Here is a 23,184-nt window from a genome sequence, read left to right on the forward strand (position 1 = left end):
ACTCCGTCCAAAAAAAAAATAAAAGTAGTACTAAGTAGTGCTACTAGTCCCTAGTAAGTAGTAGGTACTCCGTACAGGAGGATTAATTTTGAATTCTACCATTGATATACCTATCTACCAGGTAGTAAGAGTAAGAGTACTCGATTTTCGGATATTGTACTGGTAATTCGGGAGAAAGAGACGTCTAATATTTGTTGGTTGGAAGATTTCCTCTTGATCTGACCTATGGCTTGATTTATATTGTGTCATACCATCTACCTGGACGAGTATACTCTGAGTTACGTTTTCTTTTTTATTATGTCAAGGATCGAATTGCGATATCTCTCATGGAGTACTCCGGACTTGAAAATATGGAAGAGGTCACTAACTAGTTAGTGTAGCTCTTATTACGACTCCATATTACTCCGTACTTTATTCGTTTATTGCATGATCGATTTCTTCCACCCGCAATTCTGATACATCATATTCAAATTAGTCCCAGGCCATACAATGTCCTTGTGCATAAATTTGCCACTCTTGTGCCAGCGCCTCGTTTTCTTCGGAACTGCTACCTACGACTAGTTAGTAGGTAGCCGGCCAGGGCTAAACAATCCGCCTCACTTCGATTCGCTTTTCCCTCTGTCAGTGATCGCCAGACCGCTCGTGTTCGAATTCGGACCGGCCTCTCTTAGCAAGCCATGGGCTGGCTGTATACATACCTACTCTCTGCACTCCGTACAGGGACGGAGTACGCGAGGACTTTCTGCGCATTGCCTTCCTTGACTTGCCCGCTTAGCTTTGCGGCGACCAGATAATGAACGGGAAAATAGTGTCTCACACTGTATGATATACACCCCGACGGTCCACTCTCTTGCTGCGCGGGCGGACTCACTGAGCAGCAAGCTTCATATGCTAGGAGGGAATGAATAGGCACTTAATTCTCCCTGTGCGGCAAGCATCTCCTAGGCTTACCATTTAGGGAGAAACCATTCTGCATGTTCCCTTTCGGGCTGAAGAGTGGACTGCTTGCTTGTATAGTGTATGCCTGGAGTATTCGTACAGAGCAGCTAAAAGTTGACCCATGCGGCCCTTGTTACTAGAATGCTTTTTGAGTCAGGGGGCAAGTACTTAGCTAGCTTATTAACCATGCCCTATATTCTATTTCTATCAGTTGACAATGGACAATGGACAAGTGTGTAGGCGGTCCGTCATGATATGGCCAGAGTTAGGAGGGGTTTTATGCTCTAAATCGACTTTATTGCCGGTAGAAGGATGGAGAAGATCAAGAATAGTACCTAGGTAGAGCTTGTCAAATTGTTCTTTCTACAGGAACATCGTAATTCCGACATTGCTACGTTTTCTGAGCTCGAGGGACAGCCAATTTCGTCATGATTCTTCACAATATCACCAACAGTCAATGTGGAAGCAACAGGCGGCGAAATTGATTTATAATTGACCTGTATGCCAAAAGAATCCGCCGCGATAGTTTCCAGCCCTCTTTCCAGGATGAGCAACACCTAGCTGGCGTGTTTTCAGAATGCGATCTCAACGGACCGCTCTCCGGCCCTTTCTTTCCCTTCTCCTCTCCCGACAAATCAATTTTTCTCCCACTCTGAGGCATTCTACCGGATTATTTCGAAAATGCTGTTGCTGCTACACCACAAAAACTGAGTCCTCCAATCCTGAGCCTTCCTCCGAACCCTCACACCTCAACCCTTCCCCGGACGACTACTCCCGCTTTATCTTCCAGGATAAATGCCGTTCAATAATATACGCCGGCTCAGGTGGCAATGGCTGCGTGTCTTTTCTTCGCGAGAAGTATATTGAAGAAGGGCCTCCGAATGGCGGTGACGGCGGCAGCGGCGGAGGTGTCTACATCCAGGCAGTCGAGGGCCTCACTAGCTTGCATAAGCTCGCTCGGAGAGGAATCATCAAAGCCAGTCGAGGCAAAAACGGACAGGGAAAGAGCAAGGGTGGCAAACGCGGCGATGATATCCTCATTCAAGTACCTGTGGGGACTGTGGTGCGTGAGGTGGAACGGTTCGACCCTGTTACGGAGGAACTGCGACGTCGTAAAGTAAAGACCACCGAGGTGGATGAGCTGGACCAGATTGGCCTGCCGTCAATGCGCCATGATCGCTGGGTTCTCTATCCTGGGGCCAACCCCTCCGATTTCCTCACGACGGTCTTCCCCAGGAATCCCCCGCGGAGGCAGAATATCGCGGCGCTGGAGCCAAAAGCCCCAATCCACCTGGACCTCTCGCACCATATGGATAAACCAATTCTACTAGCTGCAGGGGGCGTTGGGGGCCTTGGGAATCCTCACTTCGTCTCTCGTTCGATCCCGCGGCCTAACTTCGCAGCGCGCGGGGAGGGTGGCATGCGACTGGAACTAGAGTTGGAATTGAAACTGCTGGCAGATGTCGGCTTGGTGGGCAAGCCCAATGCCGGAAAAAGCACGTTACTTCGCTCCTTGACGAACAGTCGAACGCGAGTTGGAAACTGGGAATTCACCACACTTTCTCCGAATATCGGCACTGTTGTCATTGACGACTACAAAGGCCGGCCTTTGGTAGAGTCCAAAGGACGAGTCCCACGGACAAACTTCACCATCGCAGACATTCCAGGCTTGATTGAGGGTGCTCACCTGGATCGTGGCCTGGGTCTAGGGTTTCTGCGACACATAGAGCGAGCGGGGATCCTTGCATTTGTGGTCGACCTTAGTGCGGGTGACCCTATTGAAGAGCTCCAAAAACTGTGGCTCGAGCTTGGAAAGTACGAGCAGTTACGTGAAATGGAATCCTCTACCAACAACGATAGTGACCGTCTAATTTGGAATCCCTCTTCTCATGGCTTGCCAGAGCTCCAGGTTGATGATGATCCCGAATCTCCCGACAGCCACTCTCCCTTTTCCAAAGAGGAACTCCCTTCTCTTGCCTTGCCGCCGATTCATACAAAGCCTTGGTTTGTCGTGGCTACAAAGGCGGATCTTCCGGAAACCCGAGAGCATTATAAGAAGCTACAGACGTATCTCAGCGCGGTTGAGCAGGGCCAAGTTGAGCACCCAGGAGGCTATGAAAATGGGTGGAAGGAGAAGGTTTACGCCATTCCTGTGAGCGCCATCAGAGGCGAGGGAGTTGACCGTATTCCAAAAGTAGTGATGGAATTTTTGAGTTGAGCCCTGAGCTATTCAAATGTTAGCCTTTATTTTGTACAAAATCAAGACCTGTATTTATATAATGACATATAAAATATTTTGAACTACTTTATATCATGTGCTGTTTTTTCTTCTTCTTCTTCTTCTTCTTCTTTCAATTCAAATAAGTGTTATATTCTATTTTGCACTTCTTTTATTGAGTATTTAAAAGGTGAGTTCTATTAGTGTTTATACAGAGATGGGTTGAGAGTGAATCTGCACCTGACATCGCGTTGTTCTTTCCCGTCCAAAATTTGCAATAACTACACCTTCAAACACACTTACCACGGCCTAAAATGGCCAGCCAACACTTCCTCCCTCCTTTGTGTTCTCCATGAACTTCTTCTCTATCATCATCTCCCAACTTATCTCTCAACACCTACCCATCAATAGCCGTTGTTCAGGGACCATGGTACCTCTCCAACGCGTCCTTGCTGTCGCGCTTTCTACCATCACAGATCCACCCGCAGACGACCCTATTTTGCAATGTCTTGACCGCAACCGTGAGACCCTCCGTGATCTCATTTTTAATGCCCCGGATGAAGCTATTCGGCTCTCAGATGAGCGTCTACGTGTGTTTCCTTTCAAAAACGTGGAGATTTGTTGGAGACGACTCTATACGGATGCTAGCATCGTCAAGGCTTGCCTCAGTGTCTGTGACAATTGTGGGCTTTTGTCGCGGGGCGCAGAAAGAAATGGGAGCTATAATTCCATACCTCACTTAATCGAGGAGCTGAATAAACACAATCCAGAGAAAGGGGAGAGTGGATCGCTCAAAATCGACCCGAATGCTCCGTGGCTGTCGCCAACGGTTCATCTTCTTGATAGAGCACTGATTATGACTGGTGCGCCGCTTCGCGAAAGCCTCGTGGAGTCTCTTTTGTCTGCCCTGCAGGAAGCGACTGAGTCTTTGAACACGGACACTGCTTCGCTGGACTCACCTGACGATTACGACACCCTGTCGCGAGCGGCTAAGAGGCGGAAACGCTCCTCTCCGCTGTTCCCTCCCAATGCTGTGCCAGCGCCGAACCTGAGCCATCCGGTTCCTTGTGTTTCAGCCCCAACATTTGATGCTATGGAGGAACATATCCACACTGTTAGGACTCCTTTGGTTATTACGGATGCGGTAGATCATTGGCCAGCATTGTCGAATCGGCCATGGGCGTCTCGTGATTATTGGTTTGATCGGACGTTTGGTGGTCGAAGGCTTGTCCCTGTGGAAATTGGCAGGTCTTATACCGACGAGGGATGGGGACAGCGTATTATGACATTCAAAGACTTCACCGAGAGGTATATCTGGAGAGAAGAGTCAAGTTCGTTGATGAAGGAGAAGCGGGGGGATGAAAGCGAAGAAGATGACAGTGCAGGACAGACGGGTTATTTGGCACAACACGACCTACTCTCCCAAATTCCAGCTTTGCGGAAGGATATCTCCACACCCGACTTCTGTTATATCGATGCCCCTGGCCCGGAGCCTGGTACCCCAGTGTACATAAAGAAGCAGCAAGAGCGGGCGGAAAAGCGCAGAAATGCGGCCGACGCTATCCCTGATCAACTGCAGGACAACGATGATGAACCATCTGACGTTAGTCCCCCGAGTGACCCGATCATCAACACTTGGATTGGCCCTTCGTGGACGATATCGCCGCTTCACCATGATCCCTACCATAATATTCTGGTTCAGGTTACGGGCACCAAGTATATCCGTCTCTACTCGCCCCATACCCCGGCGTCGCAGATCTATCCCAAGGGAATGGAAGCAGTCACTTCACAAAAAAGAAATAGCCACCCTGACGCAGGGGCACTTGTTCAGAATTCGACCCAACTTATCGACATGTCTAATACATCCCAAGTTGATCTGGCCGCTATCGAGCTTTCTCCAGCTGAATCAGAACAATGGGAAGCTATGTGGCCTGGATTTCAACAAGCACAGTACGTTGAAACGGTTCTTAGAGAGGGCGAATGCATATATATCCCCGTGGGATGGTGGCATTATGTCCGTAGTCTGAAGGCAGGGATCAGCGTCAGTTTCTGGTGGTAGGCCACTGATCAATAGAGGGATGCCTAGTTGTGTCGGCTGCTCTATTTGCACGTTTTGATTTCAGTTTACACCGTCCCGTCATGTACATACCGACCAACGACTAGGTTCACTCATCCTGGGAAACAAGAGGGTTTGATCGGATGGTAATAACTACCTGGATAGTCTGCTCAGTGACCAATTACGATGATAATACAAGCAGTAAACACTAAGGTCCCATTCATTCAATTAGGAATCGTAGTCAACTCCCCTCAATTGGCAAGTTTCCGGACCAACACCAAAGGGGTTTCCAGCCTCGATAGATAGAATCACCAGGCTGAACGAGGATCTTTTCAACCACACCACCAACAGCAGGAGATTCAGCCCGCACAGCAATTTCAAGCTTCATAGCTTCCAGGACAGCCACCAAATGGCTCTCCTCCACGGCATCGCCTTCCTTAATCTCAACTTTCCAGACATTTGCATTCAACGGGCACGGCAGGATCTGTAGCATTTCACGATCCGCCTTCCATCCATCCTACCCTGAGACTCCATACAATACCTCGGTAGGTACAACGGCACGCAAAGGATCTTCTAGAAAAGACAAAAGGGAAGGGAAAGGGAAAGGGAAAACAAACCTTTCAACAAAACAACACCCCCCCCCCCTCTTCGCCTTCTCTCTCGACCATCGCGCCAAAAGCCCCGTTTCCAATCCATCCAGCTCCGTCTGCGCCTTGCGTTGCCTGGCCCGGAGCGAAGCGACTTCGGCCTCGGTGGAAGGTGATTTGGTCGAAGTCTTCGAAGAGCCATGGTTTGTGCGGTGCGTAGTCGCGTTTGGAGCCTAGGATGTCTACGCCGGGGATTGTGAGGCCCGTTAGTTGGTAGCCGCCGGGGGGGAGTCTACCGTGTAGATCCTTTTTTTTTTTTTTTTTTTTTTTTTTTTTTTGTGGGAGGGTGGAGGTTAGTTATGTATGTATATATGTATGTATATATGTGTGTATATATGTGTGTGTATATGGATGTGTGTGTGTGTGTGTGAAAGGTAAGAGAAAAAAAAAAAAAAAAAGAGAGGGTGGCGTACGCCATACAACCCCCCCCCCCCCCCCCCCCCCATGAAACTTGTCCGGCGGGTGTAAAGACCCGGCTCGGGTTCATCTTGGGAGCGTTCATGCGGTGTCGAGGGTCAACGGGGAGCGCGAGCGGGAGAGCAGTGAAGAACCCTACGGAAATCACCATGAAGGTTGCGGTGAGGTAGATTCTTTCGAGTTCCTCGCGCGTGAAGGCATTGTTCCTTGCCACGAAGTCCATGTTGTCTGGGAGGTACACGGCGTAGGGACGTTGCGTCTCCATGTATGTACCGTCTTATGGCGTTGTCTTGTCGCTTGCTTTCGAATGTGAGGGGGAGCCTGAAGACGCGGCTGGGCATCTTTGCTTGGCTGAGGTCGCCAATTTGGGTTTCGATGTCGCAGAGGTATTTGATTAGCTTCTTTTGGGGGACTTTTGTGCCGTCGTAGTAGAGCATTAGGGCTGGGGGGGGGGGGGGGTGAGTGTGTGGTTTTCTCTGGAATTAGTATCTGCTAGGCAGGACTTACAGTTTCCACAGCCGACCATAGAGATTAAGCCAGTAGAGAATGTGATTTCGCCTTTGGCTTCGTTGAGGGCTTTCTTTAGGGCTGTTACTCGGCAGCGGTGATTTAGGTCGAACGATCCCGTTCCGTAGTCGACTAAGATGTAGTCATCTCCTGCCTGTATATAGGATAAGTAAGGGTGCGGGTTTCATAAAAGGGGACCACCCTCTTACCTGTCGATACGAAACGAGAGGCTGGTTTCCTTTCTCAGGGACGGTGTGAACAACACCAGAGCCTCGAGTCCCTTGGGGCAACACAGGAGGAAGGTCAGTCTTTAGCGGCACAACAGTACTAAAACCCCCCTCCTTGCTGGCAGCACTGCACAACATCATTAATGAATCTCTCTACCGCATTACGAATAACCAAGGCGTCTTCCAGAGACGTAGCTCTGAACATTAGAGTATCTCCCGCTTTCACCTGTCCCAGCTTCCACAAGTCTCCCTTGACGATTGTATGGCTGCTGATGAAACCCCCAAGATCCGGTGCATCCTGAGAAAAGACCACAGGATCATCGCCCGTCCAGTTGAGGGATCCAATTGCATATCCATACTCGATCAGGTTCGACGGATGGGCACCACCATCTCCTCCATCTGGACGAGCCCAAGTTGGCTTGGGACCGAGTAGACGAATTCCACCTCGAGCGGCGTTGTGAGAAACAGTCCATTCCGCACTATAGAGCATGTCGATACTTTCGGGAACAATATATCCCTCATCGTATGGTCCTGGCATGAATAAGATTTCCCAGTTCTTTGGATACTGCGGGATGAGATGCCCTGGGATAGAGAGATCCCCGGCGACCTCTGGGATCTGGTGCCTAATTGATATGTAGTCTCCAGCTGCAAGCTGTCGACCTTGATAGCCCCCCACACCGACCATTGGTGCCGTAGACTTTGAGCCAAACCATTTTGCGATGTTTAAGAACCCTCCAAACAAGCCTAGATAAGCTCTGCATCCGTTCCCGGTAGTCTTGCCAATTTTCAAACGCTGGCCAGCGGATACTTTGATTCTTGTCCACATTGGTATCGGCGTATCATCAAGTTTGGCGTCAATGGGGGCTCCGCAAAGCGAGATAATTGCTGATCCTAGGAAGCGTAGCTCTGGGCCGCTCAAGGTAACTTCGAGTCCTTCAACACCCAAAGGGTTACCAACTAATGCATTTGCAATGCGGAATGCAAACGAATCCATGGGTCCAGAGTGACAGAAACCTCTCCCAAGAGTTGGACGGCCAGGCCAATCTTGAACTAGTGTATAGGCGCCACCGGACACGACATCAATGGCTGATAGATTGTGTTCAAACGTGTCTAGGAATTTAGTAAGAGTATTGCCAGCGGTAAAGCTTTTATCAGCAAGTATCTTAGAGAGAAATTCGAGGTTTGTGGGTGGGCCGCAAATCTGCGATCCCGCGAGTATGTCTGTCATTCCCTTGATGGCCTCTTGTCTGGTGGGAGCATGATACATGACCTTTGCAAGCAGGGGGTCTGATTCGATTAGTATTTTCAAAACAAGCGATGTGAGATCGATCTTCCGCATACCGTAATTGGCAGACACTTGGATGCCCCTGTAAATCCACGTATCGATTCTGGAGCCTGGGATCTCTTTCCATTCCACGTGTTGCAACGTTCCAGGGCAAGGAGCGAAATCTTTTACCGGGTTTTCGGCATATATTCTGGCTTCAATAGCTACACCGGATGGAGCGCCTACTGGTATGCTCGACAGGAGTTCTGCACTCAGGCCTTTCTTGCCCGACAGCTGGGCATCTGCTTGCTTTAACATCAGCTCCACCAGGTCAATTCCGTAGCACAACTCGGTTATTCCGTGCTCAACCTGAAGACGAGTGTTCATCTCAAGGAAGAAGAACGACCCTGTGTCATCATCCACAAGATATTCGATCGTCCCCGCCGATCCATATTTAATAGACTCCGCTAGACGGACAGCGGCGTCACACAGATCTCTGCGCAGTTCGAGGTTCCTCATGACAAACGGACTTGGGCATTCTTCTATCAATTTTTGATGTCTCCTTTGGATGGAGCATTCTCGCTCACCGATAGAGATGGCTTTGCCACGTCCATTGCCGAAAACCTGGACTTCAATATGATGGCTAGATGGGTAGTAACACTCAATGAAAAGTCCGGCGTTTTTGAACAACGCCTTGCCTCTGGATTTAACGGTTTGAAACGACTTCCGTACTTCCTCCTCGGTGTTGCACGTACTTAAACCCATTCCGCCACCGCCAGCTGTCGCTTTGAGCATGACCTAGCATATATTAATTCCCTATAAAAATTCTGCAAGGACAATAAGAATTACCGGGAACCCAAGACTCTTAGCGACTTCTACAGCTTCAATCTCACTCGCTACGAGGCCTTTGGAGCCAGGAACAATAGGCACACCAGCCCTTGTTGCGAGCTCTCGTGCGGTGTGCTTGAGGCCAAATGCTTCGATACTTTCTGGTGAAGGGCCGACAAAAACTAGGCCCGCGTGCGTGACTGCTCGCGCAAAGTCTGCATTTTCTGATAGAAAGCCATATCCCGGGATAATAGCGTCTACATTATTCTTCTTCGCGATTTCGATAATTTGGTCCCTTTGCCTCGTTTAGGCCTGGGCGGTAATGAAGAAGTAAATACGTAAATATACTAACCCATCAACGTACACCTGGGGCGGCGGACCAGAAAGAAGGACTGCTTCATCCGCTAGATGAACATGTGTTGACGCGCAGTCTGGTTCGCTATAGATTACCACGGTTCGGAGCTTGAGTTTCCTTGCCAGAGGGTTAGCCATGGTAAAGGGAAGTTCTTGGGGAGTTCGAGATAGCTCTACTTGGCCGTCTTTAGTATTCTCACAGCGATCTCGCCACGATTAGCAACAAGTAGCGTTTTGAGGGACAGAATTTTGGACAACATCCACAATCCAGGGGGAAGATTGTCGCCGTGATGGATGGGGCTTTGGCGGGTTAAATATCATGGATGATATATCACATTTTAATAAGCCCCTTTCTGGCCTCTTGGACGGGATACTCCGAAAGGTTAACAACGTGTTTTCACGAGAAACATCGCTGTGATTGAACGGGGATGTTCAAGAAGTCGGCGCATTGGGCCTGTCTTTGGATTAGCAGGAACATATATGGAGCAGGCTGCAAATGATTTGGGGATTGAATTCTGGGCTGAATTTTATGGAGACGTCAAATACGACTCCCTAGGAATGCTTGTGATTGACCGTAAGAAGAAGCCATGGGATCCTGCGGATGTCGAGAAACATATAAGGCAGCAGCTTGAGGACCAGTCCGTGACCAGCACAGAAGGGACAGTGGTAGCACCCCCAATGAAGGACTATCCTGTATCGATCTGCTGTCATTCCGATTCCCCAGGATGTGTTGAGATCATCAAGGCCACGAGAAAAGTAGCAGATGAGTTTAATAGCAAGTATGGAATTTGAGCGTTTGTATATTGTACATATATAATTGTGTGAGATAATCAGACTCAAACAGATTATATCCACAGTGGAGCTTCGGTTGAGAAAATGTCATTGTCACCCGTGCTCACAATGTACACTGTACAGTACATGAACCTGTGTATTTCACCCTAGTTTCCTTCTTTCACTGTCAGTGTTTTGTTTCTTGAGATGGTAGCCTGGGTTGGATTCCTTCTGTTTATTAATATGATCATATTCCAAGTCCTCGAATTATCTATCCCTAGGGACGCTGGTGTCATCTTAGGCAGTCATTTGGTATCATGCCGTGGAGATGCTGAGAGTGGCTACATACGGAGTAGTTTCCTCGTATTGACCCTTGGCGTCCAGCGGATCAAAAGAAGTGGATCTTTTCAGATAAAAGCATTGATGAATGTGGATACTATGGGACGTAAGTGAAAGTTGAAACACATCGTTATGATTGGTTTGTCGTGCGTAAAAGACTGGCTGCGGCATTCCAGCTATACCTAGGACTCGAGTGCTCTCCCATGTCCTGACCTCTGTGTCCAACGCAGAATCAGCATCTGGTCAATGGATATCTCCAGAAGGACAGCGGAATGTAAATTATTTCCTCTGCTTCAAAGGTAAGCTGTGTTAGGAAATGAGACACGTTAGGGAGATGCTGTCGTCGTGGTGGTCTGTAATGGACAGGATTGCCTAGGGTATTGGGGCTGTGAAGGTGTGAATGTGACTGAGAATGATCAGTAAAGCCTCAGCAGGAAGAGAGGGAAGTTGATAATGATAATAATAATAATTCCTCATTGAACTTGAATTGATAGAAGATGACTCCGATATCGTCGACGGCATAACCAGACCCCGGGATGATTCAGGATTACCTAGTCGGGTTAGATCGGATGCAGGCGCTGCTGACTCCTCCCCGCCTTTCCTGCGCTTAACCCAAGGTAGTCTAGCGTTGTCATTGGAAGGGCGTGCAGTTTCTTTAGTTCCTTCCAACCTGCGTCTCTCTGAAACCACAGACAGTCCCGAGTCGAGTCTCGAGCCTCTGGACTCCGCCCATCAGGTGTTCTGTTCCTTGAACTCTGATGGGCTAAACTATTCTAACCTGAATCCTGTTAGCTTTCGCTCTCTGACCTTACGAAAAAGAAGATACTAGCAGTATTCGTCGTTCCGGGAAGCTGTTCATACCCTAGACGAAAAAGCGAGAGCCGCTCTCCCCTCCTCGGCCCATCTTCCATCTATCTGGCTACATTTCTTCGATTCTTCCTCCCTTTCAGTATCGCTTTTCTTTCTCTTAAATTCCGTCAATCTCCTACTGTCTGCATATCTTGGTTGAACCACTTTGAGTCGTAAAAGACTTTCGTGGTGAATACCGACATTTTTTCCCTTTTCTTGACTCATACTGAGCCCTAGTCAAGATGGAGTACTTTGATTTCGATGAAGCTGCATCTGGCTCCCACACACGGGATGATGATATGGCTTCAGACCATATCGAGATTGATGAAGGCGATGCTATCGAAACCCATGATTCTCTTCTCGGAGATCAGTCGCTGGAGTTACTTAATCCCCTCCCAGAGCAGGACGCTCTGGAGGCAGTCGTGGGCGATTCTCCTCGTTTTATCCCCGAGGGTATCTACCCTATGTGGCGTGCCAAAGATCCCTGTGACTTTTGTAGAAACATGGGGCTAGACTGTTTCATTGCAAAGAGAGGAGTGATGCAGAAGAATGGCTGCACTTGCTGCATCTCGCTTTATCGAGAATGTAGCTTCACTCACACGATGCCGACGGGGAAGTTTTTGGACACATTACATCCAATTTCCGAAAATACTGATATCCCTACTGGAGGGTTGACGGGGAAGAAAGCGATGAAGTCTCTTTCTGGAATCGCCGAAGACGTCGATGCGCGGGCGAGAAAAAGCACCTCACGTTTGTCGCGGGAGGCCGTTCGAATCCTCAAGGCTTGGCTCAACGAACATACCGATCACCCGTATCCTACTGAGCAAGAGAAAGACGAATTGAAGTTGCGCACTGGCTTGAAACGAGTTCAGATTACCAATTGGCTTGCCAATGCTAGGAGGCGTGGTAAAGTTCGTCCAGCACCGCGGAGCAGTTCTCCGGTTCCGGGTGCAATCGATATTCCCAAACAAACAACGCTCGATCACACCCTCATGACACCCTTGGAGCGTTGGAAGTATTCTCCCCCTGAAAACGAACCTGCTGCGACGTCTGATATTTTGCGAGCCCTGGTAAACACGTCTCTGGACTCCGTAAGTCAGGGGTCTTCCCATTCCGGTCACGTGCGTTCCCATTCTCGGAAGACTGGGTCTAGCAATGACTCAAGCCATGCCAACTCGAATATATTCGAAGCATCCTCAATTGTCAGCAGTCATGAGACTAGCCGTTCAGCCAGCCGCTCCTCTGTTTCTGATCTTTCTTTTGCCTCTGCCTTTTCACACCGTTCCTCTCTTGGGTCCTTTGGCTCGATGGACCGTAAAGAGCGCCGTCGCCGTCGCAAGCCCTCTACACCTTCGAATACCTTTGCGCAACAGAAATTTCCTCGAATTTACCAGTGTACTTTCTGTGCAGACTCCTTCCAAACAAAGTATGATTGGCAGCGGCATGAGAAGTCGTTGCACTTAGCCCTTGAGAAATGGACATGCTCACCTCAAGGGGGGGTGGCATGCCTAAACGGTGCTAACCGTTGTGTATTTTGTATGGCTGTCGATCCCGATAATGACCATCTTGAATCACACAATTATAGCGTCTGTGCAGAGAAGTCTCTTGCCGAACGAACGTTCTACCGCAAGGACCACCTCAACCAACATCTTCGATTGATGCATAACGTTAAATTTGACGCATCAATGGACAAATGGCGAAGCCACACCACAGAGATCATATCCCGATGTGGTTTCTGTGGTATTACCCTAACGACGTGGAAGGGCCGAGCTGATCACCTTGCTACTCACTTCAAGAATGGTGCGGACATGACAGAATGGCAAGGTGACTGGGGTTTCGAACCTGTCGTGCAAAGCCTCGTCGAGAATGCCATGCCGCCATATCTTATTGGCCAGGAGCGCACCACTTTAGATCCTTTTAGACTTTCGGATCGCCTCGGTCGAGCTTCGACTCTGAATAATCCCAGGGATATCAACTGCTTCGACCGCCTAAAACATGAACTTACTGCGTATATCCAAGATCAAATGGCGAACGGCGTCACCCCGACGGATCAAATGATCCAAGATCAGGGTCGCCAAGTCATCTATGGATCCGATGACCCCTGGAACCAGACATGTGCTGATAGCCCTATCTGGCTCGGCATTCTTAAGCGGGATACCGGGCTTGAGCCCGCCCCAGGGTCGGAACATATCCGATTCTCCAATCTGGGGATGCAGCCCCCGTATGCCTCGCTACAAGGGCTACGACGACCGCCGCGTTGTGCTCGGCCAGCCATCAATCCCAGCTTAAGCTTCCAGAGTCCCGCTATATCAGGGACTGGCCAATCTTCGGCTGGTCCCAGCGTGCCTGGAAGCGCAACCGGCAGCTATGCGGGCAGTATTGGGGTGCTTCCCTCAGCGCAACATTCTTCTACCTTATCAACCGACTGGGGAAATAGCTTATCTGCTGAGGTCTCATCTTTCTCGACCCCCCTGAGCGGTTCGCTCGATCCATTTGTACAAATGGGCTTTGACCCTGAGTTTCTGCAACAATTAAACAACCAATACGATGACGAGGTACCGCTGGATAGCCTGCAAGGGTTGAGCTTTGGTGTAGACGATGGCCCTGGAGGCGGGTTTGGTGCGGAGCTGAGTCCAGGTGACCTCACACATCTTCTAGACGGTGTGAGTGGAGCTCTGACTTCCCCGATTCCTATTCCTACAACGAAGCAACCCGAATGTTCGATGGCAGATGCCGTGTCACATCCGGATCTTCGATATCCGGGTTAGATTTGTGTCGGAAGCATGTTGGGTGATGAAAACATTGAATAAAAGAATGGAGGAAGGTAGACAGAAGATTCATATTGAAACAGCGGCGTTTTCCATGATGGGAGCTCCGGTCTTAATTTATAATATTATATATATAACTATATATAGGTATATATAGTCATCTTCCGGGGTCCTTGTCATCTGGAAGGGCGTAGTACTGGTGCTTGAGGCTGGCTCTGATTAGCTGTTAATCTGTTATAGGGTGCAGTTATGATTCCATGGATTATATTTCTTTTATATACTACCTAATGCTATGCTATACTAGATCTCCTTCCATTTGGTACTTTATGTCTCTTATTGCCGTCCCCGCTGACATGTGAAAGAAGCTCGAGCCTCACACCCGTTTTTTGTTCTTGTCTTTTATTTCCCCTGCATGCATCCAATGCTTTCTAGTCTTTTCCTTTCCTCTCTTACCAGCTGATTTGCTTCTTCTCTTCTTTAGATCGCAGGAGTACTGCCACTCTAACTTGAGATCCTCACCTCCATGACGGGGTTGATTCGAGCCGGTGATTCGAGCCTCCTGCCCCTCCTTCCCATCCCACCAGAATGACATCCCCGTCCTTAACTTTGCTCTAAACCGGCCGGAATTCAGCTTGAGAAATTGCGTCAGTTGTGCTGCACCCTATTTCGCCTCCGAACCCCTTCTCTTTTCAACCTCTTTTGTCCGTTTTGTTCCCTCCAAGACACACCCATTCAGAGATAATCCAGTATTCCCGGCAAGACAGCATGGCCGAAACAGCCGCCATGGGAGACACCGCTGTGTGTTCTCCAACCTTCTCCATCTTCTCTCCCTTCATCCCTACTCTAATTAAACAGCGGTTGCCCCCGCTGGCATATTCACTATATCCCTCTGAGCGATCGGCTGCTTCCCGATCTACATTATTCGCGACGGCTGAGACTCCGCGCCCATTCTCCGTGGGGAGTAGGAGTTCTGCACCGAGCTCAGATGATTCATTTCATGATATTTCGGACGATGACGCCCGTGGCAGTAACCACAGCCCGGATGCAATGGGTGTGGTGTTGGCTAACTACGAGATGGACTCTGGCCTGCGCTGGAATCGAGTAACGCCGGGTATGTTTTCGTCGTCCGAAGCCCATGAAAGAGCGGGGTTCCCTGACTTGCTTTATTACAGCGCTCAATCTCCTCCGCCATGCCGGTTACGAAGCGCAACAGCCCCGGTGTGACGCTCGGCTGGTCAGGGTCCTTTATCTCAACGCGGTGACATATCTACTCACAGCCCTACCGGAGGACTTGACCAGCGAAGAAGCAGCAACCCTTCGACGTAGTCTTCCCGAGAAGGTGAAAGCATCTTTACCCGTATCATCGGGATCGGGGGTCGCGAGCCCCCAGTCCCCACGAACACCATCCTATCTTCATCGCTTACTGGCGTCCAGCATTGTCTGCTTCTGTCTTCTTCTACAATTCCTCATGCCCTTTGTCAAGATGCTTTTGGTCCACCTGTACCAGTATGAACGGTCTTATCGGGTTACGGAGCGTGTGACCGCGATGGCCTTGTCTGTTGCGGATCACATTAGCAAGGGGAGTGTAACCTTTGGATCCACCGTGGTGAATATGTACGATGGTCAACCAGGGGTTGCTGCTGCGGTGAGCGCGGCATCCTGGTGGGTAGAGGGGATTGCGGGTGGGATCTATGAAGGCGTTGGGGAGGGAATGACCATTCTTGGATTTTCTGGGCCTCCATTCGACGGGGAAGATAAATGAGGGGATAATTGGAATTTATAGATTGAAAGATAAAAAGTCAAATAGAATGATGGCATGCATTCTTTGGAGAATTGTTTCCATCCTCCATACTCTTGTAGTTATTTGGTGATCCACTGCCAAGCTCCTCCACCTGTCCAAAGCAACCCAAAACCGGGAACCCGAGGCTTCTCTCTCTTTCTTACTCCTGATCTCTTCCACTTCCACTTCCACCCTCTCTCAATCGGCGTCATGTCAACCTCCCGATTGCCCAATATTCCATCTCTTCGGAAATATCAACTCCTGCAGGAATAGTGAGAGCTTCTGGCCGAAAGTTCTGCCGTGTGCACTCGTAATGCTGATTGTTTACTCGTCAGTGCAAGTTTAAGCCATGCTGCTCCCCCTGGAGTCTACGTGACCCTGAATCCTAGTGACCCGACTTTCTGGGCTTGTGTGATCTTTGTCCGCTCAGGTAAGCTACTCTGTTTCCAATAGAGCTTTTGTGATTTTGGTTTGTTCCGACTGAACTGATTATTTAACCACATCTCTCGCGTCCAGGTCCTTATGCCTCTGCCGTACTCCGATTCCAGATCCGATTCCCCCCATCCTATCCTGACCGTCCCCCTCTGGTGATCTTTTCCACCGACATGTTCCATCCTTTAATCGTCCCCCTTACCACGTATACTTTCAGCACCGGTGTATCAAACGAAGACCCTGTCAGCGCAACAGACGAAGAGCGCTTACCACCCGGAGGGTTCAGTCTCCGACACGGATTCCCGCATTGGTTTGGTCGAGCCAGACGCAGTGCCATTGGCTCCGTTACTTCCTCAAGGGCGGTTAGCTTGCATTGCGCAAATACTGGGGCCATGGATGCGACAACGAGCAAAGATGATTCTCAGCAACAAAAGACCATTGAATCCGTACTGCGTGAGGGGGATCGGAGCGAGGTTCAGACCCCCCCGCCCGCGGAACCCATCCCAGAGATGAGGAGTTCAATCCCTGTCCTGGAGATTCTCAATTACATTCGCACTTCATTTGACGATGAGAGTGTTCTGGACTCGGTGCCTCTCGAAGCTGCGGGGAATCCGAGCGCGTGGCACGCATGGAAGGCTCATCGGAAGGATAGCACTCCCGCTGGGCTGGCGAGTAGCTCCAAGCGCAGTAGCCCGCAGGCACGACTTCCTGGGGACTGGCATTGGGATGGTATCTGGGCTAGACGTGTGCAATATGAAATCGAAGCTAGTCAGTCGGATTCGACTTTGTTTGGAAACACAGCTCGAGGAGGGCTTGATGAGATGGTGGCTGTAAATGACCCCACCGTGGGCTTAGCCCCCTTTCTTCTTCTTCTTCTTCTTTTTTTTTAATTCGAATACTCGTACTGACTGACGTATTATCGCAGATTCGGTTCGCTCAATTGGATCCATCCACACTCGCCTCAGTCAAGGAGATGATTATTCCACCGGTGGAACCAGCCTTAGAATAACTGGAGTGAAATACCCAAGCAAGGTGAATAGTCTTGGATACTCAGGAAAGTTCCCGAAAGCAACTGGAAGGTAATAGCGTGCGGTAACGTATCCTACAAACCGCCGGAGCACCTTCCCTCATAGAGGTACTCTCCAATCCAGCAGGCGCAATGGCCAAACTGAAACCCGATGTACCCTCCTCCAAACACTCGTATCGTCTCTCGACAATATGTCTCTCATTCCACCGGCCAATATCCACGTGTTCTGTTGCTATCCCGTTACTACCTTGCATCGTTGAATACCTGTATACCTCTATCGACATGCATGCACAAAGAAAGACATCGCTTATCGTGGTCCTGCTGGTCCTGGTTCCGATTTTCCTTGCTGGTGGCTTGTTCGCCTTAGCTATCGGCTGCGCCGCGTTCTGGAGCTCCAAACGGTTTACCACCTTTAGCCCATGGTATAGGCTGCGCCACCAACACGGGAAAGAAGAAGCCGTAACCCCTGATCATCAGACCAATGCGGTCGAGGGGGACTCGAATGGCCTCGATGGTCAGGAGCCTGTTCGCGAGGTGGAACAGGTTTAATCATGTGGGGCCTTGAATATTGTGGTCATCAGTTATTTGGATCTGAAATACCCCAAGATGGCTTTGGATCGTTTGGATCGTGAACTTTGCCGGGCAGGACGAAGGATTGGGTTGCGTTGCTTAAGTACATCGAATAAGGTATGTTTAGCTACTGGGCTGTTGTTGTTGTTGTTATTTTTTTTTTTTTCATCTATTACAACCAAGACTCCTAGTAACTAAACAGTCAACAGAAAGAGATACAGTAGTTCTGACTTTTGCTGCCTCTGTTTTCTAGGGCCCAAATGGGCAACCGCCTTTATTATGGATTACAACCCGCATCATACACGAGATCCATTCATACCTTGCAGTCCTCTAGTATCAGATGTCAAATGATTTGTGTTGACCACGATATGCAGCAAAGACTGTAGGATTCCTGGTTTTCTCGGCAGTCTTGTCTTTATGGGAATCATGTAGCTCTTATAGGCCGGGTGGAGGCTGGTTTAAACAAACGCTTGTGTATGTAGGTTAGCTTTACATGTGCAATCCCAGTCTATTCGCGAGAACATTTACTTGGACATAAGATCATTGGTTAGCCCGCAAAACTGGTCAATTTTGGAGCATTCTCATCTTGCTCATTCTTGGCTTGGGGATGTTTCCACAGCGGCTCGCCGTCATCATCAAACTCGGCCCACTGGAAGAAGCCACATCCCTTCTTCCCAGGCACATGCCCCATAAAACACGTCCACATGTAGCGACCTCTCGTGTCTCGCTTCCGCTGAGGACACTTCAGGATAGCATGCGCACCACAGCGACACCGCGGGATATTCCTGGGATGCAGCGAGTCGCGATACCAGCGATAGGTGACATTAATCCTTCGGTTCCCAGCCAAGGAATGCGGGGTGATAGTCTGCGCGGGAACAATCGCATGCTTCCACTCCTCCTGCATGTCAGCATGCATGATGAGAAGTGAGTTGTGCGGGAGAGCAATCGAGATCTGGCCCTGAGAATGACCACGCATCTCGGCAGCGGAGCCACCCCCTGCTGTTGCTTCCTCGCGGTCATCGTCATCGTCATCGTCACCCGCACCCGCACCCGCATCCCCACCTTCTACTCCCGGATCCTCCTCCCTTGGCACAATCCTCCTAACACGGAACTCCCGCTGCACGCCTAAACTCAAACTCCCAATCACCGGTCTGGGCCCCAGATAAGTCAGCTCGTCCGAATGATACCCGACACTTTCCGCGGGGCCATCGTAGCAATTCACAAAGGCCGCGTTGGGCACCCACGCGCGCGGAGACTGGTACTTGAGTTTCTTGCCGTCCGGGTAGACATCCCGGATCCGGGCTTGGATGTGCTCGTTCACAGCCTGCTGGACGCGCGCGGAGACAGCGCGTAGGTGTGGGGTGGCCTCGCGGACATTGGACCGGTAGGTGCCGCCGTAGGTGTAATCCTGGGCATGGGAATTGTAGTCGTGCGGAGTGGAAACGTAAACGGAGGTCGAGTGCGGGGATTGCACGGTGCGGTCGAAGAGCTGGAACCGGTAGCGGGAGAAATGCGGGGATTCGTCGAGCAGTTCGAGGAGGAGGGCGTTGGCTTCGTGTGCGGGGAGGAAGTTGTGGATGATGGTGCAGGGGGTGTGGGATGCGATGTCTTCGGGAGCGAACAGGTGGAGGGTTTTGCCCTTTTGGATGAGCGGGGGCGGTGGTCGAGTGGTTTTCTCCTTCTCCTTCTTCTTGGGTGTGCTGCTCTCAGGGTCTTTTGGAGAGCGGAGGATGTGTGCAGAGAGTGAGGTTTGGATTGTGGATGCGCTGCGTTTTCCCGTGCGGGTTATCCCATCGTGCTGTTGCGTGGTGAGTGTGGAGATGGCCGCTTGTACGGAACCACCGCTGGAGACGAGGATATCGAGCAGAATATCCTGTGGGATCTCTACGAAGAGGGATACGAGCTGGGCCAGCTTGATGTCGGTGGAGGTGTCGTCATCGCCATCGTCATCGTCTGCGATGGACGCTGGTTGACTGCGTGGTCTCTTTCGCGAGAGGTAGCGGTCCATCGGGAGGAGAGGCAAATCTGTCTGGCATAATGAGCTAGACTGATGGGAAATGGGGTTTCATATCTGGACTGGTAGAGTCGATAGGAGTCAATGGAGAAACGAGAGAAAAAAATTGCGGGTCGAAGAGCATCGGAGATGACACGTGATTGCTGTGGAAATGGCCAATCGATGAAGTTCTCCTCGTCGCCCCCGTAACTAGGGTTCGATTTCTCTTCCTATGATTCGAGCTTTGTTAGTTTTATGATAGGATAGTTCGTCGATGGCAGGAGTGCTGAATTGTCGTGGTGGAGGAGGGGTTGGAAGAGTCACGAAAGGAGTCACTGTACCTGATCGAACGACATGAGTTAGGATTTTGAGTAAAATCCATAGAAAGCCATAGTTATATATATGTAAATATATATACATATATATATTTATTGATATATTAACTCAGAGAAAGAGAGAGAGAGAGAGAACCTCGGCTCGCTTGATCCTCCCCGCAATTTCCCCCTTCAATTTCTCCAGCTTCGTCATTCCTTCTCTTCTGCTGTTTCTTCCTCTTGGTCGATAATCGGAACCCTCTGCATCCATCGCTCCCTTTCAATCCCCTCGACATGCTTCATTTCCGCACGGAGGGTTACAACGGCTATGCAGTCAAATACTCCCCCTTCTTCGATAACCGACTAGCTGTCGCCTCTTCCGCCAACTTCGGTCTCGTCGGCAATGGGCGCCTATATATCCTGGAATTGACGCCAAATGGCATCGTGCCGGCCAAATGGTACCCAATTCTTGATACATTCTCAGGCTAGAAGAAGAAGAAGAAGATTTCCGAGGGCTAAACAGCATCAGGTTCACTACCCAAGACTCCCTGTATGACCTCGCCTGGTCCGAGATCCACGAACAACAAGTCCTCGCCGCCTCCGGTGACGGCAGCATCAAACTCTTCGACTGCACCCTGAACGACTTCCCCGTTCAAAATTGGAAAGAGCATAATCGCGAGGTTTTCAGTGTACACTGGAACCTTGTCGCAAAGGACCGCTTCTGCTCTAGTAGCTGGGACGGTACCGTGCGCATCTGGTCCCCGCATCGTTCACACTCCCTCGTGACACTCCCGACACATAGCTGCACCTATTCCGCCGCCTGGACGCCATATTCCCCGGATATTCTCTCCTGTGTCTCTTCCGACTCCTACCTGCGGGTCTTTGACCTCCGTACACCAGCGTCCGCCTCAAACCACCTCACCCTCCAGATCCCCATCCATGCTGCTCCCGTGTCTCCGATCCCGGGGAAACCAGGTGTCCCGCCTGCCGCCTGTGCGCCGTCTGAAGCTCTCACCCATGACTGGAACAAGTACCGGCCGTCTATAGTGGCCACGGCTGGCGTCGACCGTACCATCCGGACTTTCGATATCCGTGCCCCACAGCAGGGCCCGCAGACCGTGATGATCGGGCATGAGTACGCGATCCGCAAGGTCACCTGGTCCCCGCATCTATCCAATGTGCTGCTCAGTGCAAGCTACGATATGACCTGCCGTGCGTGGAGTGACCAGTCCGCTCCAGGAGCGATTGGAGACGTAGATATTATGCGCTCCGGTCCTTCACCAGTCATGGGTGCTGAGCTCGGCCGGATGAACCAGCATACGGAGTTTGTCTTTGGTGTTGACTGGTGCCTTTTCGGGAGTGAGGGGTGGTGTGCGAGTGTAGGCTGGGATGAGAGCGTGTATGTGTGGGATGTTCGTGCTGTTATGGGTTAGGATAGACATGACTTTTTTTTTCCCCCCCTTCTCTCTTTCTTCTTTTTTGTGTATTGGATACTTAGATTGCATGATACCTCTTTCTTCTTCTTCTACTTCTTCTTCTTCTTCTTCTCTTTGGGCTAGTGCAGCCAGCCAAGCATTGATTTGTTTTATTCCTTGGACTATATCCAGTCTACTTATATAACAAAAAGTTTTCATCCTCCTCCAAGCACTTTTTCCCCCTCCCCCCTCCCTTGAGTAGAAGTCAAATAGAGAAAGAAACACGGGGTATATATAGATATATCAAAAGAGAGGGGAAAAGAAAGAGAGAAAAAAAAAAAGAAAGCACAAAAATTTACTTTGTAAGCCTAGCCTCCACCTTGGTCCTCTCCGCCTCCCTCACCATTGCAATCTCGTCCCTCGACGCATCAAACGCCACATGCGCCTGGTTAAATGGATTCTCATCACTCTTTTCAAACTCCTTCCTGCAAAGCTCCACCCGCTGCTGCCGTCTCAACCCGGGATTCTCCGCCTCAATCTCCGGCAACCGTCTCGCCTCGAACGCCGCATACGCCGCCTTGAACCGCCGCTCCGGATGCCGGTCGATCTTGGCCGCATCCTTGCTCGTCAGCGACAGCGCATCCAAAGCGTTGTCGATTCCGGAGGCGTTCAGAGCACGACCGCTATCGCCGTCCAATTGGCCGAGGTCCAATGTTCCCCGGGACGGGGCGTTCTTCTTTTGAGCGGTCTTGCCGCCCTTGGGTTTGGAGGGTTGTGATGCTTCTTCGGCTGCGAGGAGAGCGTCCCGTTCAGCTTTTTTGCGTGCAGCGTCGGCTTTTTTGGCTTCGGCGTCGTCTCTATAAGTTTTTTTTTTCCCCCTCCGGTTAGATACTAGTGCGTAGAAAGAGAAGAAAGGGGGGGGGGGGAGAATGACGTACTTCTTCGCGTTGCTTTTAGAGCCCTTCGCCCACTGCTTGTCTTCCTCGGCGGCTCGCTTTGCATCCTCGCTTGCTTTTTTGTTTGCGGCTGCTTCGGCTTTCTGTATCCATGCATATATACATATATGTGTGTGTGCATTCATTAGCTTTGCTTCTTCTCTTTTGTTCTATCCGTTCCGTTCATTCCAAGGATACGAAACGGATGTTCGGAGAGTGAAGGGGAACGCACGCGAGCATTACCGGCCGCTTTCTTCGAGTTCTCGGCGGGTCCCTTCTTTCCTCCCATTTTGGTTTATGGTTTCCTCCTCCAGGTGATGGTTTCGAATAGACGGGTGCCGGGGGGGGAAGCTCTAGGTACTGGTACTTACTCCTGGCTAGATCGGACAGTGAGGGGCAAATCGAGTCATCGGACTAAATTTATTTATCTGATCTGATGGCGGGGTGGATCGTGCTGATTAAGCAGTGCCATGTGATCGGGGAAGCCCTGTTTTGGTATTCCCCAGTATATTACTATAGTTAAATAGGTTAAAA

At 50.2% G+C, this 23,184-nt stretch overlaps 12 protein-coding genes across 12 annotated transcripts; 8 read left to right on the top strand and 4 right to left on the bottom strand.

The window, feature by feature from the left end:
* Nucleotides 1–1,516: 1,516 nt before the first annotated feature.
* On the top strand, nt 1,517–3,157 carry P175DRAFT_0433568 (GTP-binding protein Obg; the record flags this gene model as incomplete). The annotated part of the gene is made up of 1 exon (XM_040893608.1): nt 1,517–3,157. The coding sequence occupies one exon, from the start codon at nt 1,517–1,519 to the stop codon at nt 3,155–3,157; it is 1,641 nt and encodes a 546-aa protein (XP_040754304.1).
* Nucleotides 3,158–3,417: 260 nt separating this feature from the next.
* Nucleotides 3,418–5,413, top strand: P175DRAFT_0499463 (putative JmjC domain protein). Its single transcript, XM_040896742.1, has one exon. It carries the CDS (start codon nt 3,585–3,587, stop codon nt 5,214–5,216), a length of 1,632 nt encoding a protein of 543 aa, XP_040754305.1. The 5' UTR covers nt 3,418–3,584; the 3' UTR covers nt 5,217–5,413.
* Nucleotides 5,414–5,454: 41 nt separating this feature from the next.
* On the bottom strand, nt 5,455–9,717 carry P175DRAFT_0507680 (bifunctional urea carboxylase/allophanate hydrolase; the record flags this gene model as incomplete). Its single annotated transcript, XM_040898288.1, has 11 exons — nt 5,455–5,697; nt 5,879–6,092; nt 6,274–6,536; nt 6,607–6,719; nt 6,785–6,938; nt 6,994–7,111; nt 7,140–8,298; nt 8,353–9,073; nt 9,125–9,398; nt 9,456–9,575; nt 9,635–9,717. 11 exons carry the CDS (start codon nt 9,715–9,717, stop codon nt 5,455–5,457), a joined length of 3,462 nt encoding a protein of 1,153 aa, XP_040754306.1.
* Nucleotides 9,718–9,910: 193 nt separating this feature from the next.
* On the top strand, nt 9,911–10,249 carry P175DRAFT_0430601 (uncharacterized protein; the record flags this gene model as incomplete). Its single annotated transcript, XM_040893434.1, has 1 exon — nt 9,911–10,249. A coding segment is annotated over one exon (339 nt), but the record flags the coding sequence as incomplete, so codon positions are not given.
* A 1,409-nt stretch (nt 10,250–11,658) lies between these two features.
* Nucleotides 11,659–14,184, top strand: P175DRAFT_0530000 (putative homeobox and C2H2 transcription factor; the record flags this gene model as incomplete). The annotated part of the gene is made up of 1 exon (XM_040899745.1): nt 11,659–14,184. The coding sequence occupies one exon, from the start codon at nt 11,659–11,661 to the stop codon at nt 14,182–14,184; it is 2,526 nt and encodes an 841-aa protein (XP_040754308.1).
* A 413-nt stretch (nt 14,185–14,597) lies between these two features.
* P175DRAFT_0499468 (uncharacterized protein) lies at nt 14,598–16,006 on the top strand. The gene is made up of 2 exons (XM_040896743.1): nt 14,598–15,295; nt 15,357–16,006. The coding sequence occupies exons 1-2, from the start codon at nt 14,950–14,952 to the stop codon at nt 15,944–15,946; spliced, it is 936 nt and encodes a 311-aa protein (XP_040754309.1). The 5' UTR covers nt 14,598–14,949; the 3' UTR covers nt 15,947–16,006.
* A 131-nt stretch (nt 16,007–16,137) lies between these two features.
* P175DRAFT_0555578 (putative ubiquitin-conjugating enzyme) lies at nt 16,138–17,405 on the top strand (the record flags this gene model as incomplete). Its single annotated transcript, XM_040900641.1, has 4 exons — nt 16,138–16,236; nt 16,300–16,394; nt 16,481–17,241; nt 17,322–17,405. The coding sequence occupies exons 1-4, from the start codon at nt 16,175–16,177 to the stop codon at nt 17,403–17,405; spliced, it is 1,002 nt and encodes a 333-aa protein (XP_040754310.1). The 5' UTR covers nt 16,138–16,174.
* A 150-nt stretch (nt 17,406–17,555) lies between these two features.
* On the top strand, nt 17,556–17,972 carry P175DRAFT_0530003 (uncharacterized protein; the record flags this gene model as incomplete). Its single annotated transcript, XM_040899746.1, has 1 exon — nt 17,556–17,972. One exon carries the CDS (start codon nt 17,556–17,558, stop codon nt 17,970–17,972), a length of 417 nt encoding a protein of 138 aa, XP_040754311.1.
* Nucleotides 17,973–18,256: 284 nt separating this feature from the next.
* On the bottom strand, nt 18,257–20,373 carry P175DRAFT_0150140 (putative CUE domain protein). Its single transcript, XM_040892449.1, has 2 exons — nt 20,328–20,373; nt 18,257–20,216 (listed from the first exon to the last, which is right to left on the bottom strand). The coding sequence occupies exon 2, from the start codon at nt 19,999–20,001 to the stop codon at nt 18,541–18,543; it is 1,461 nt and encodes a 486-aa protein (XP_040754312.1). The 5' UTR covers nt 20,002–20,216; nt 20,328–20,373; the 3' UTR covers nt 18,257–18,540.
* On the bottom strand, nt 20,100–20,500 carry P175DRAFT_0150132 (uncharacterized protein). The gene has a single exon (XM_040892448.1). It carries the CDS (start codon nt 20,404–20,406, stop codon nt 20,197–20,199), a length of 210 nt encoding a protein of 69 aa, XP_040754313.1. The 5' UTR covers nt 20,407–20,500; the 3' UTR covers nt 20,100–20,196.
* Nucleotides 20,474–22,129, top strand: pex7 (putative peroxisome biosynthesis protein (Peroxine-7)). Its single transcript, XM_040898826.1, has 2 exons — nt 20,474–20,758; nt 20,830–22,129. Exons 1-2 carry the CDS (start codon nt 20,595–20,597, stop codon nt 21,731–21,733), a joined length of 1,068 nt encoding a protein of 355 aa, XP_040754314.1. The 5' UTR covers nt 20,474–20,594; the 3' UTR covers nt 21,734–22,129.
* On the bottom strand, nt 21,860–23,014 carry P175DRAFT_0499471 (DUF1014 domain protein). Its single transcript, XM_040896744.1, has 3 exons — nt 22,883–23,014; nt 22,654–22,754; nt 21,860–22,572 (listed from the first exon to the last, which is right to left on the bottom strand). Exons 1-3 carry the CDS (start codon nt 22,937–22,939, stop codon nt 22,071–22,073), a joined length of 660 nt encoding a protein of 219 aa, XP_040754315.1. The 5' UTR covers nt 22,940–23,014; the 3' UTR covers nt 21,860–22,070.
* Between the last annotated feature and the right edge of the window lie 170 nt (nt 23,015–23,184).

The sequence above is a fragment of the Aspergillus ochraceoroseus genome (assembly GCF_002846915.1).
Source record: "Aspergillus ochraceoroseus IBT 24754 chromosome Unknown P175scaffold_2, whole genome shotgun sequence".
Lineage (NCBI taxonomy): Eukaryota > Fungi > Ascomycota > Eurotiomycetes > Eurotiales > Aspergillaceae > Aspergillus > Aspergillus ochraceoroseus.